Genomic DNA, 12912 nt, shown 5'->3' with positions numbered 1-12912 from the left:
CCTACGGAGCTAAACTGGGGATTACGAGGCCATGGGTGAGAGATTTTTCGTTATATACCTTTTTTTTTTTCTTTCTCTGTATGGCAATTCATCACTATAAACTTTTAATCTTCTCAAATTTGAACTATGTGAATGTACTATCTACATACAAACTAAAAAAAGGGACTTCCCTGGTGGCGCAGTGGTTAAGAACCCGCCTGCCGATGCAGGGGACACGGGTTCCAGCCCTGGTCCGGGAAGATCCCACATGCCATGGAGCAACTAAGCCCGTGCGCCACAACTACTGAGCCTGTGCTCTAGAGCCTGTGAGCCACAATTACTGAGCCTGCATGCCACAACTATGGAGCCCGCACGCCCTAGAGCCCGTGCTCCGCAACAAGAGAAGCCACTGCAATGAGAAGCCCGCGCGCCGCAACCAAGAGTAGCCCCCGCTCACCGCAACTAGAGAAAGCCCACGCACAGCAACAGAGACCCAACGCAGCCAAAGATAAAATAAAAAAAGATTTTTAACGATATAACATAAAATTTAATGCCGAGTTTATAAATAAATTTGGAGAGAACTGCTCTTTTAAAATCTTGAGTTTTCCACCCCCAGACATAGTATATAGTTCACAATTTATTCAAGCATTCCTTTCGGTCCTTTGATAAACTATTTTATATAAATATCGATAAACTACATATTATATACAAAACTCTAGTGTACAGGTCTACTTCTCCCATTCAAAAACTAAAACTTTACCAAAATATATGCTGGCAAATACTTAAGGTGTGTTAAAGAAAATCACGCTGTGACTAACCCTTCTGATGACATGAGTTGCTATTTCACCTATCTAAAGTACCCCTGTTTCCCTTAAACTGACATTATCTGCTATCCCCAATGTGCTATTTCTCAGGACAGTAATAAAATCAACTTTTAAAAATATGTCCACAGAATCAATGGGAATATAAATAATTCTTAACTTTACCACTTTATCTTTTAAAAACCTGGGCTTTTTTTCCTTTAAATTTCTACATAAATTCCAAAATTCTGACCCTCTTCTTTTTTGCTTACTATTACAACGTAATGAACAAAATGTGGACAGCGAAACTCTCCTCCGACTGTAGGTCGGCCGTGGTGACGGCTCAGAGGCTAAAACACTTGAACGCCGCCACGTCTAACACACACTCCGCCCACTCGGACAACTACCAGTCTGTTAGCTCAAGGGAATGCTAGGCTTTGAGCAGGTCTCCCAAAGCTGCAGCCTTTTCCTTAGCTGAACTGGATATTCTGCATAGGCTCTTTTCTATTCTTTCCTTCTTCTTTTTGCTTGAATAGCTCTTGTAAACTGAGAGCTTCCAGTTTGCCTTGAGATATGCTGCCCATCTACACAATCTAGGCTTCCCTCTTCAAATGGCTCAAGAACTGAAATATTTTACAACCCTTTGGCCACAGAGGTAAGTTGGAGGGAGGTGACGGGTTCACAGGAATGACCTTCGGGGACAGGCTGAACGCTCTACATTTTCAGCTCCGAGTCCTCTACTGAACACCAGGAGTATCAAGGCAATGGCTGGACGAAAATACCCTCTATCACAGGGGTCCCCAACCCCTGGGCCACGGACCGGTACCGGCGCGTGGCCTGTTAGCAACCAAGCCGCGCGGCAGGAGGTGAGCGATGGGCAAGCCAGCGAAGCTTCATCGGCCACTCCCCATTGCTCGCATCACTGCCTGAGCCATCCTCCACCCCTACCCACCCGCCCCATCCATGGAGGAACCGTTTTCCATGAAACCGGTCCCTGGTGCCAAAAAGGTTGGGGACCGCTGCTTTAAACTATATATTACAAGTTAATACTGTAAATCTACATCCAAAAATTGAAAAAGCAAAACCCTATGGATCTGACATGAGACAGACCAAAGACGATGGAGTTTTCAGTAACTTGCATTCAAATAAGCCAACTTTATTAACTACAAGAAGGTATTTAGCTGTATGCCTCGGCAGTTACTAAGGCCTTATATAACATGCTATTATGAATATTGTCAAGTTAACAAGACTTATCTGAGTGAGAAAAGAAAGAGCCGGACTCCAGTCCCTGATAACAATGCCAAATCAAAAGATAAAACAGTATTTAGCTGGAAAACATCCCACGGAAGGGTAAATTCCTTTCCTAAAAAACCTAAGATATTACGAGACATAAAATACACCACTTGTCCCCACGAACCCAACCAATTAAATTTTATAGCTTTCCTTTCTTTCAGAAATCTATTACATATTTATACTCGTCCACCTAGGTATCTAGATACCAACAGACAGAGCCGTAGATAGACGTATATGTGTGTGTAGTTCTTTAAAAGGGTACCTATTGCAATTGTCAGGTCTCTTCTGAGGGCAAATCCCACTAATCTCTGAGACTCTTTGGACATTATGACAGGAAAGCCGTTGTAGCTGGTCTCGTTAATCATGTTTTCTATGTCATCCACGGTCATGTTGTCCTGGGTCAGGACGGCCAGGGGAGGGTCACTCCTCCGAGGTCTCATGACATCGGCAGCCAGGGTGGTATGAGTGAATTCTTCTTTTGCATCCAAGAAAGGGTATCCATTTAGCCGGATGTGAGCTTCATAAATGCCTTCCCTCCCAAAGGCATCTCCAACCCATTTACTGGTCATTACTGCGGCCATCAGGGGAACAATATACTCCAAGCCTCCAGTGAGCTCAAAAACAATGACCACCAGGGACACGGTCATCCTTGTCACACCACCTGAAAAAATAAGACCACAGGTCAGGAAGGGCAGGGTCCTCATCAATCCACGGTGGTAGAATTTTTGCACTAGGCAGGCGGTCGGTCATAAATTATAAACAGAACTTAGTGAAATGAATCATCGCTATTTTAATAAGATCTAGAGAAACCAATCTTCTTTGTTCATAACACAGAAGACTATTAAAATAACATTTTAAAACTGGTTTACTTCAGACAAAAAAAATCACAGCTGACCAACTAATACAGTTTCCCATTTTGGTTTACTGCTATCACAAAGACATAATTTCACCGCTATAAAAGATTACAATTAATTCTTAAAGAACTTGGTGAAGCACATCATAGCTAATTTGCTTACTACCAATTTACAAATTAAACTCGGGGGTAGAATATTAAATTAATACATTTCTCCCCTCTAAATCTCTTCAAAATGAATAAAACACTCTGACGCGTTGCGGTTTCTGTTAACAGTGTAATGCCCCGCTTAGGAAACTCACCTGAACTGTTCTGGGTACCTACCAGATCACCACTGTGAACCCTACTCTCTGCTGAGGCCTCCCTGACCCAGGCCCCTCCACCCACGCTGTGTCTGTCCCATGTCTCTGGCTACCCACACCTTATCTTCCGGCTACGCTGGTCTCATTTCCAACTGTGAAGACTCTGGGGGACCCACTGTCGCAGAAACCACCACACACTCAAAGCCAAACCCCTCTTCTCCCCCAGAGAGCTCGCATCCCGGCCCCCAACTCCAGGACCAGACAACACACTCCTCCTGACAACCCAGTGGCCACTCCTGGTTCATCCCTTTGCTGTATCCCAACATCTAGACTCTCACCTAGTCCTAGCTGATGTGCTCTGCAAACATCTATCTAGGGGGCCCTTTCTCAGTATTCTCACTATTACCCACCTAGTCAGACCCTCAAGTCTCGGCTCCTGAATTTGAACACTGTTTCATCTAACCTCCCTGACTGCGGGCCCCATTACCTTCCATCCACTTTATAAGCCATGTCCCCAGGTTAATCTTCCCTAAGTGCTACTTTCACCATGTTGCTCCTTTGCTCAAAAACCTACCGGGGCTTGTCAGTTGATACTGTGTGAAGCTAAAGCTCTTCCTTTTTGTTTTTTAACCTAAAAATAGAAGGGAGAAAGAACCTACTATATATTGGGTATCTGCACTATGCCAGGGATGCCCTAGGTGGTTTACAGAGGCTTTTATTTTTTTAACCAAGCACGTATTTTACCAGGCACTGTGCTAACAGCTTTATATGCATTTTATTTTACATAATCCTCAAAAACAACTGTAGGAAATAAGCAGTTGTTATTTCCATTTTAAAGATAAGAAAGATAAAAATCAAGCAGTAAAGGAATTTTCCCAAAATTATCCCACTAAAAATGGCAAAGCCACAACCCTGCCACGGACCTGACCGATTCCAAATAGAAATTCATCCTGACATAAGTCACTGCCTCCTTCTCACCAATCTACCTTTCTTTCCCAAGGTGCCCAAAACGCACTCTCTACTCCAACACTGTCAGGCTCTCCAAAGCCCCCCCGCGTGCCGAGTTCACCCGTCCCGACCCCACTGCCTGCACACCACTCTCCTCTTCAACAAAGGCAGCTCCTTCCAACCCTGCTCCTCTTCCAGAGCCCCTGCCGCCACCCTCCCTCTGGATCCCCGCAGGGCCCATGACGACGCTCCTGCGCTGGGGCCCATCGTCCCGTGCGGTGCTCCTCCGTTTAACCAGCGCAGGCCTTGTCCCCCGACCCGCGTCTCGTGAGGGGAGGGCCCACGCTCACATTTCTTTCTGTACCGCTCGCCGCGCGGCGCTCATCACAAAGTGGATGCCTACTTTCTGCTCTGCAGAAAACGATTCTTTCATTTAATATTACACTTTGGAAGATCAATAACTACACAATTCTGGCTCACTGAACAAAACTGAGTCAAAATACCAATTATAATTAAATATTATAACCAAAGTTTAGTTGACATTTTAAATATAAAATAAAATAATGATTTTTCATGTCCAAGAGGACAAGAAATAGACTCTTAAGAATGTAATGCAGACATTTTGCTTTTCTTTGCCTTAGAACAATAGTTAGCTTTCTCCTTCGGCTGTAAATGCATCTTAAAGGACCTTCTACTAAGGCTGACAGGGAACCTCTGCAGAGGCGGAGTAAAGGTACCCCGAAGCTCTGCTGAGTGCTAACCCAGGAACCACACTAGAGGGGCTGCAGGTAAGGCAAGCACCCTGACAACGAAAAAACAAATACCTCCTTGGCCAGGATTCAAATCAAGCCTCTGTGGTAGTGAGATGTTTTCTGCCCTACAGCATCACACGATATTAAAAAGATGTTAACTCCTCCTACGGCTTTGCATTAACAAGTGTGCAGGGGCTGGCGAGATGAAAACCAGTGCCGCACAGGCCACATGCCTCGCCGTGCCCTCTCCCCCCACCCCGCTCCTCTCTCAGCCACAGACACACGCGCGCACGCACAGGGCCCCGTTACCTAAGCACGCGGCCGCGCCGACCATGGCGTAAAGGCCGGGGGTGATGCAGTCGGCCCCGACCTCACACCACTCCTTGAAGATGAACCAGTCGTGGTGATAGTAGGCCAGCTGCTCCACTGCGATGCCCACGATTCGGCCGGCGATCGCGCCGATGGCCATGCTGGGGATGAACAAGCCGGACGGGACCTGCAACGGGGCAAGCGCTCGGTGAGGCACGTCCTCCGCGCGCCTGCTCCAGACCTACGGTCTAAGCCTTGAGGCACAACGCAAAATCCTGGTGCAAAGGGAACTACAGCAAACCCTTGTTCTAACTGTAAGGGCAACAATCCCGCCAACTCAGTTACAATGTAACAACCCACACTCCCCAGCCCAAAGAGAAGGTGACCCAAGAGTTATTTCTCCTTTAGCTCAGGGGTCTCTTCATGCCAGTCCCTTACATACACACATACGTTAAATGATTAAAAGGCGCACAGTTTTCTTGATTCAATTTAGTGAGGAAACCAGGAACAGTACAGACGAACTATTTAACCAATATTAAAAGACCAACAGCTCCAACCTGCCGGGCACGAAACGAGCCCAGCACAGAGCAATACGTGTTGACGACTGTATCAGGTCATGAAAAGAATATGCACATAGAAGGGATCAAACCAGACGTTTCACTCTCCCACCAGGTATGCCCTCAGCCAGAGTGGAGGGCAACGTGGGCCCTGGCGGCCTGCCCGCTGCCTCTGGCTTCCGCGGGAGAAAGCTGGATTTACAGAGCAAACTCCCTGCAGAAGTGGGGGCTTTAGTGGCTCTTCTAACTTGATTCACTATGAAAAAAGGGGAAACGTCACGGCTTTTCTATCACTTAACCCTTACGCCCAGCGGACTAAGGCAGAGCACAACAGAAGAGAGAGACGGTGGTTCAAAGGCTGCCGCCGCTGCAGTCTGCTGAGCTGCAGCTGTCCTCCCGTGGCTCACGGTGCTGTGTCACCAGTGAATGGTAGCAGCTGCGTCAGCCGCAGGGGCCGGCCTTTAAAGAACGAGGGTCCAAGGACAGACATCTGATTCCCACACACATCACTGACGATCGTAAGAATTACATCTCTGGCAAATCACTAACTGATGAATGTTATTCTCACTTTCATAAATTCAAAAGAAGCAATGTCCCAGGGCACAAGGCCTAGCTGCCTGAAACCCCGGGTGGAAAGGCCTGGTGCCCCCAGGCCTAGTGACTGAGCTCTGAGCCCACAGGGCCCTCTCCAGCCAACATCCCACAGCGATACAGGAGGCAGAGCCAGGGCTCCCCACAAACACCCACACCCTAATTCCTGGGAATCGTCCGCCGCAGGGTTGTTTTATCAGCTGACCTGAAAACAGGAGATTACCCCGATGATATGGGTGGGCCTGAAGTAATCACAAAGGCTTTTTAAATGTGAAAGAAGGCTTTAGAAGAGTTCGCGGCAGGATGCTGAGATAAAGCAAAGACTTGACCAGCCACGGCTCTGAGCAAGAAGGAAGGGGGCCAGGAACCAAGGCACGTGGAGGCTGGAAAAGGCAAGAAGATGGACTCTCCCCCAGAACCTCCGTAAATCCCTGTTTGCACCTTCACTTTAGCCCAGGGAGATCCAATTTGGATTTCTGAAGTCCAGAACTGTAATAAATGTATGTGATTTAGTGGTAATTTGTCACAGCAGCAACAGGAAGCTACTAAAAATGGTTTTAAAACATGATGATCAATTCTCTGACACCCCTTCCCACTCTGAGGTGCAGTGTGCGTCCCCTCCCTGAACCCGGGGCCTCTGTGACCGCACAGAGAAACAGGACTCAACGGGAGGTGTGCTGCAGGACATCCTTGGCTAGGATAGAAACGGTCCTCTTGGAACCATGCTCTGGGGACCCTGAACTGCCACCATGTGAGGAATCTACCCACCCTGAGGCCGCCACGAGGGAAAAACCAGAGACAGACAGGCAGTGCAGGAGGCCAGCTGTCTGAACCTGCTCAGCCCAGGTACCCGACACACGAATGGCTCTGAGATGCCTGACACACGAATGGCTTTGAAATGACCAGCCGAGCCGTGTCTTGATGACAACCGTGGAACTGACCACGAACACAATATGCCCAGCTGAGACCTTCCCATCCTACTGACCCAACATCAAGGGCACAGTAAGTGGTTCTCTTAAGCTGCTGGGTTTGGAGTAAGTTGTTAACCCAGCAAGAGATACCATGCTCAACAATATCTCCTAAAAAACTCTTCTTTTCGTTACTAAAAATTGAACCCAAAAGATAACTTTTTCAGCCTACATTTACGAAGCAACCATCTTCAGATAAAACTTTCAGTTCTCATTCCACATACAAGTGCTGAACACGCCAAGACTACTTACATATCACCTCACAGGAGCACCTACCTTGATACCAAAAGTGAACACTGTCATTATGATTTTAAATATGAGTGCCAAGCATAACTGCCATATAGCTGAATATACTCCAAGGCCTGCTGGACGATCAGGAATGTCATCAACGATTTTACTGGCGTTCATGTCATTTCTGTAGTCACAGAGAGAAGAGGATTCCAGGGGGCCGCAGTCTGTGAAAAGCTCTTTAATCAGTTCGCTGGTGTTGAGCCTCGTGTAGGGATTAGGGAAGGCTGCCACAGCAGTGATGGCTGCAACAATGATGACCTCGAGAACAGGATACTTTCCAAACTTGGTGGATTTGCGTCGGCGGCACCAGGCAATATTTGCCCTAATGAAAAAGGCTCCCCATAGCCCTCCAAATACCCCGAGGAGAATAAAAGGAAACAGTTCAAAAAGGTACCACGGTGTATGATACTCCACATAAAAAAGGACCAGACGGCTATTACCAAATGGATTGATGGATCTCAAAACAAATGCAGCCACTAAAGCAGCAAAAAATGATCTCCATAAAGTTTTTAGAGGAAAATAATAGCTAACCTAAAAAAAAAGGAAAAGAAAAATTAATGCTGTAATTTTATAAGATAGTTCTGATATGTTATAACTTGAACGGTAAATATCAACAGTCTAAATTTTGCTGCAGCTAGAAGGTACATATAATGGATTTTACCGTGGTAAGAAAAATACCACTATTTAGTAACTTTGGCTATCACATCATTACTAATTCACAGTATCAACTGATTATAAATGTCTAATAATCATTTAAGATACCTAGCATTGTGTTATTTTTAAAATGAGCTTCAATGCCAATTCAATCATGGTAGTTAAGAATAAATGTACCACCACCAACTCCTGTTAGTTCATAAAGAAGTATTTAATTTCCCTCTTAGATATTAAAGCAAAAAGAAGGACATAAACTACTGGGGGAGAAAAGTAAATTTTAAACATTTCTAAGTCACATCTTTGTGTAAATGTGTAAAAACTCTTAAGCACCAGTGAGAACACAAAAACAAAATATTCCACTGAAGCGACTGGGATTATTTCCTTAAACATCAATAATTGCCACAGAAATAATCACACAAGAAAAACTGAAAAAGATGACTTAGAAACTGATTAAAAACCTTCAAATAAAAACAAGGCTATAATTTAGCCAATAAGGATTGTTTCCAATATTTTCTGTTTCTGCTTACTCTTAATTATGTTCAACAAAGTTAAATTTTAAATAATCAGTAACATTTTATACATGAATAATATTTTTAAAGACTTTTCTCAATAAAGAACATACATATTACTTTTCATGACTTTTTAATGTACGAAAGAGTGAAAAATAACTATGAAAATAAATTTGAAAACTTAAAAGCAAATTCTGTGTCTATTACACTAGCTATAAAACTGAAAAGTGTGCCAAAATACATGTGCAATGGTAATTAAACATAATTTTAATTGCTGGTGGCGGCTGTTTTTAACGTACCTCTTCCAGGCTGAAAAGGACTCCTCCGATTGGCGCACCGAAAGCTACAGAAACACCTGCAGCTGAGGCAGCTGACAGCACCTACAAAGAGGATGTGGGTTATTTCACATGTTCTAACACACTCAAATATACCAAACACAAATTCTTCACGTTACTCAAATTTTCAAAATGCCCTTCTGAATTTAACTCACATGTCTCCCTCTCTCCAAGCAAAGACAAACATTTCTGCTAAAAAGATTTTCTTCTCTTCTGCTTTAATTGAAAGGTCACTCTTATATTCAATATCCAGTCAAAACACATTTGTGCGAGATACACCAATGTAATAAGCAGGATGTAAAGAAAAGGCAATGACCACAGACAACCTTCGAGATGTGTAACTGAGGACACGAGTGGAGAGACCAGTGGAGAGAGCTGTTTGTTTGTTTTTAAACAGGATATTATTTCTTCAGATTTTGGAGCTCACTGCTGCATCATTAATAATTACTCTAGCCCACATCCTAGTGAAATGTCCAGGGAACTTAAAACCTATCGAGCTCCCTACAGGTTCAGTTCCCTAAGTCCTCTGAAGAGTCCGCTACTGCCCCCTTGGGAGCCTCAGGTGAGGGTACAAACCATGGCCACCCGAGGGCGCACGCCCAGCACAGGTCACAGCAAGGAAGAAACAGCACTCACGGTCCTCCCTCCAGTCCCCAGGCGGCCACTGAACGCTGCCCACCTCCCACCAGGGCGAAGCCAAACACGCATATCAAGTCACTGGGCATCTACTGGTAATCAAGTACTTTTCTATGTCTTTACTCCTTTTACTACTTTACTCCAGTAAATATCTGAGGCTACCAAAGCATTTCCTCAAATGGTGAATTCTGACATCTCTGAAAGAGAAATTTGAAATAATAAAAATTAAATTGTAAGTGTTAAGAGCACGAACTCCATAGTCAGGCTCCACAGTCAGTAGTTGGTAAACTAAAATGAACAAATACTTGTTTTAATTAAATTGTACCCGGCTTTAGAACGCAGACTGCTTATTTGGGGGAGGAGGGAGAGCAAATCTAACTTGCTATTTTGTGTTTTTTTCCACCAACAGGATTGCAGACAACAGACTTAACTGAATTCTCTGATTCTATGTTTAATATAATAGAATTTTACAATCAAGCTAGCACCCGCATACTTAAAAGTCACAGATGTTTTCGTCTGTTTCATAAATATCTAAGAATCACTTAATTTAAACACGTCAAGGAAGTGGTCAAGGGAAGAAGGCCAAAATACGAAGCCTAAGTGCTTTCAACTAACGTGTGAACTCTAGTCATTTACGCGCCAAGGTGTCAGAAGCAAGTTAATGTCCTAAACATTACTAATCCTCACAGTGTGCACATTAAAATCTGGGTGAATTTAATTTCTATAATATTTTCTAATAAACAAATTTTTGTACTTATAATGAATAAATAAAAATCGTACCCCACAAATGTCAAGGTACAATAGCAAGTAAAGGAACTGCACTGGGTAGACAAATGCAGCTGAGACTGGGGAAACAGGAAGGGACTGGGCTCCCAAAGTCTACAGCTAATAAGAAGGTCCCAGGAGCCCACTTTTCTTCTAGAAAATATCCACACCAACCTAGAAACATCAGGGGAACTCTATGATATATCAAGTTTAAAGGTATCCTAGAAGATCTCAGGCAAGACGAAGTCCTGTATCCCTTTAACGTGAATCTCTGATGTAACCTCAGGAGGTTAAAGACCCTTCGAGCTTCCCTAAGGTGCCAGAGAGCTCTGTGAGATGACACACCTCTCCCACTGGGCATCAGACACCTCCTCCAGAGGAAAACAGCTGGCGAGATGGTCCACCCCAGGAAAAACACTGATCCGGAGAAACAGGAGTAAAAACAATGTTACATTTGGGAAACACTCCAGAGGAGGAGAGGTGTCAGGCAAAGCAAAAACAAATGCAAATCTTTGTGAAATGCAGCTGAAACCAACGACACCAGGCCATCTAAACCTCCCTGAAATACAGGAGTGAGCCGCACTGGGGATGGACTCCAGACAGATTCTGGAGATCATTCAGAACACATTAAAATTGTAATCTGAATACAGAATGTATCCAATGTGATCCTTACACTAGGAGATTCTTCACTGATTAAGTCTATGGAACAGATGTTCGTCTGTCAAATAAACAACAGAAGACGCTTACCTCTCTTTTCTTGGCTTCATTTGTGCTGTACTTGGGAAAGAGGTAGGAAAAGATATTTCCACAGCAACAGGCAACGTGTACCAAGGGCCCTTCTTTCCCTAAACTCAAACCTGATGCCACAGCCAGTACTAACGTGACGGTTTTAATCATTAAAGTCCATTTTCCCAAGTAGCCTCTGATGATGAATCCACTCAAAATAGTTTTAATCTACAAAGGAAAGATCAAGGCAGCTTAATTTCCTTTAAGAAACATGAGACCTTAACTAATAGATTACTCTCTTGTTTTACGCGCCCTGCAAATTTTGGTGGACAATGGAAAGATTCACAATTCATTTTCTGAAAGCTTGAACTGTTATGCTCTATGTAATAAATCTGTAACGTATTCTAATTCTCTTCCCCAGCAAGGATAGAAGGCAACCCTATCTCACGAACAAAACTAAAATACCAGGCCATGTTAAGGGGCTACAGACTTCAATGCAAGGGGTATAATTACATAACCAGCAAATGGTAAAGTGGGATATTTCTGTTACAGACATATAATAAAGTTAGATACATTTCAGACATTCTGTGTCAGAAATAAAGATATTTTGCCTTTAACGATATTGTGCCTTCTCAGAGTGCTGTAATAATGTGTAATATTTTCCTATATATTAAGAAGGATGAGTGACAACTGCTGAACACTACACAGCATTGCTCCTTATTAAAGATATTCTTAATTAATACAGCTTTAAAATCACTAAAATTGTTTTTAAAAGCAATGCACTAGAAAGAGCTAGTAACTTATTTGAGACAGAAAAATAAAAAGGGAAAAGAAAAGAAATAAGTTCACATCATGTTCAATCCTAAGTATATTCTTCTTTAAGTCACTGTTGATAAAAAATAAAACCCAGAAGTTTGTACTATGGACCCACTATGATCAAATATTTATTTTAAAGTACAAAAGGGTTATAAATGGTATCTGCCAAATTCAAGGATTATTAACTTATCTAATTAAAAGATAGTTATAAAAAGAAAATGAACGTAATCAAATCCAGTTCATATGAGCAAAACATCAACTAAGTCACCAAAGAACTTGAGGCTGCAAGATACTTTCCAGGTTCTTGGTGTTTAGCTCAGGGCTGATATTCGTTTAGTCATGTGCGAAATTAGTGGTGAGGGAAAAAAATCAACCTCCACAACAAACAATGAAATCAGTACAGGGAAGAATTTCTTTCAACGATGTCTACTATCAGCTGACATTTAAAAATTTTTCTTTTTCATATTACAGACAAACCACTTCCCCAGAAAAACCACTACTTTTCCCCCCTACAGGCAAAAAGATAAGTATCACAACTGCAAAATGGTGATGACACTAAACACTGCATGGCTTACCTCTGGAATCCCAGAGCCACAGGCATACGGAGCAAACACCTTCACCAGGGAAACGGCAAGAAAGGCGAAACTCAAGGCCCAGAAGATGTACATTATGTAGTTCATGATGTACGAACCAGGACCCTAAGAAACAAACAGTTCAATAGCATGAACTTAATTTACGGGCACCACTAATTCAAGTGCTTGCCACCTAAGCAGCTTGGGTAAAACTTGTAGAAGGCTCCTGGTTTACTGCCACAATAGTAAAAGCTTT

The 12912-nt window shown here is 43.4% G+C and overlaps 1 protein-coding gene across 14 annotated transcripts in view; it reads right to left on the bottom strand.

Moving 5' to 3' along the window:
- CLCN3 (Cl-/H+ antiporter 3) overlaps positions 1–12912 on the bottom strand; it is a 91134-nt gene that overhangs the window by 18757 nt on the left and 59465 nt on the right. For 13 of the 14 annotated variants that reach the window (XR_016393459.1, XM_089912690.1, XM_089912684.1 and 10 more), the window contains 6 exons: positions 12660–12782; positions 11290–11496; positions 9106–9186; positions 7629–8174; positions 5237–5423; positions 2335–2733 (listed from right to left, as the gene is read on the bottom strand). Coding sequence is in view for 13 of the 14 variants with exons in the window: in XM_089912690.1 (XP_089768816.1) it covers positions 2335–2733; positions 5237–5423; positions 7629–8174; positions 9106–9186; positions 11290–11496; positions 12660–12782 (1543 nt within the window). In the remaining variant the exon portion in view is untranslated. The remainder of the gene's footprint in view (positions 1–2334; positions 2734–5236; positions 5424–7628; positions 8175–9105; positions 9187–11289; positions 11497–12659; positions 12783–12912) is intronic. The other variant, XM_089912689.1, reaches the window with a different exon arrangement.

The sequence above is a fragment of the Delphinapterus leucas genome, chromosome 6, assembly GCF_059928025.1.
Source record: "Delphinapterus leucas isolate spDelLeu-1000000601 "Yukka" chromosome 6, BTC_Dleu_Yukka2, whole genome shotgun sequence".
In the NCBI taxonomy this organism is placed as follows: domain Eukaryota; kingdom Metazoa; phylum Chordata; class Mammalia; order Artiodactyla; family Monodontidae; genus Delphinapterus; species Delphinapterus leucas.
This window is presented reverse-complemented; position numbering and strand designations above follow the sequence as displayed.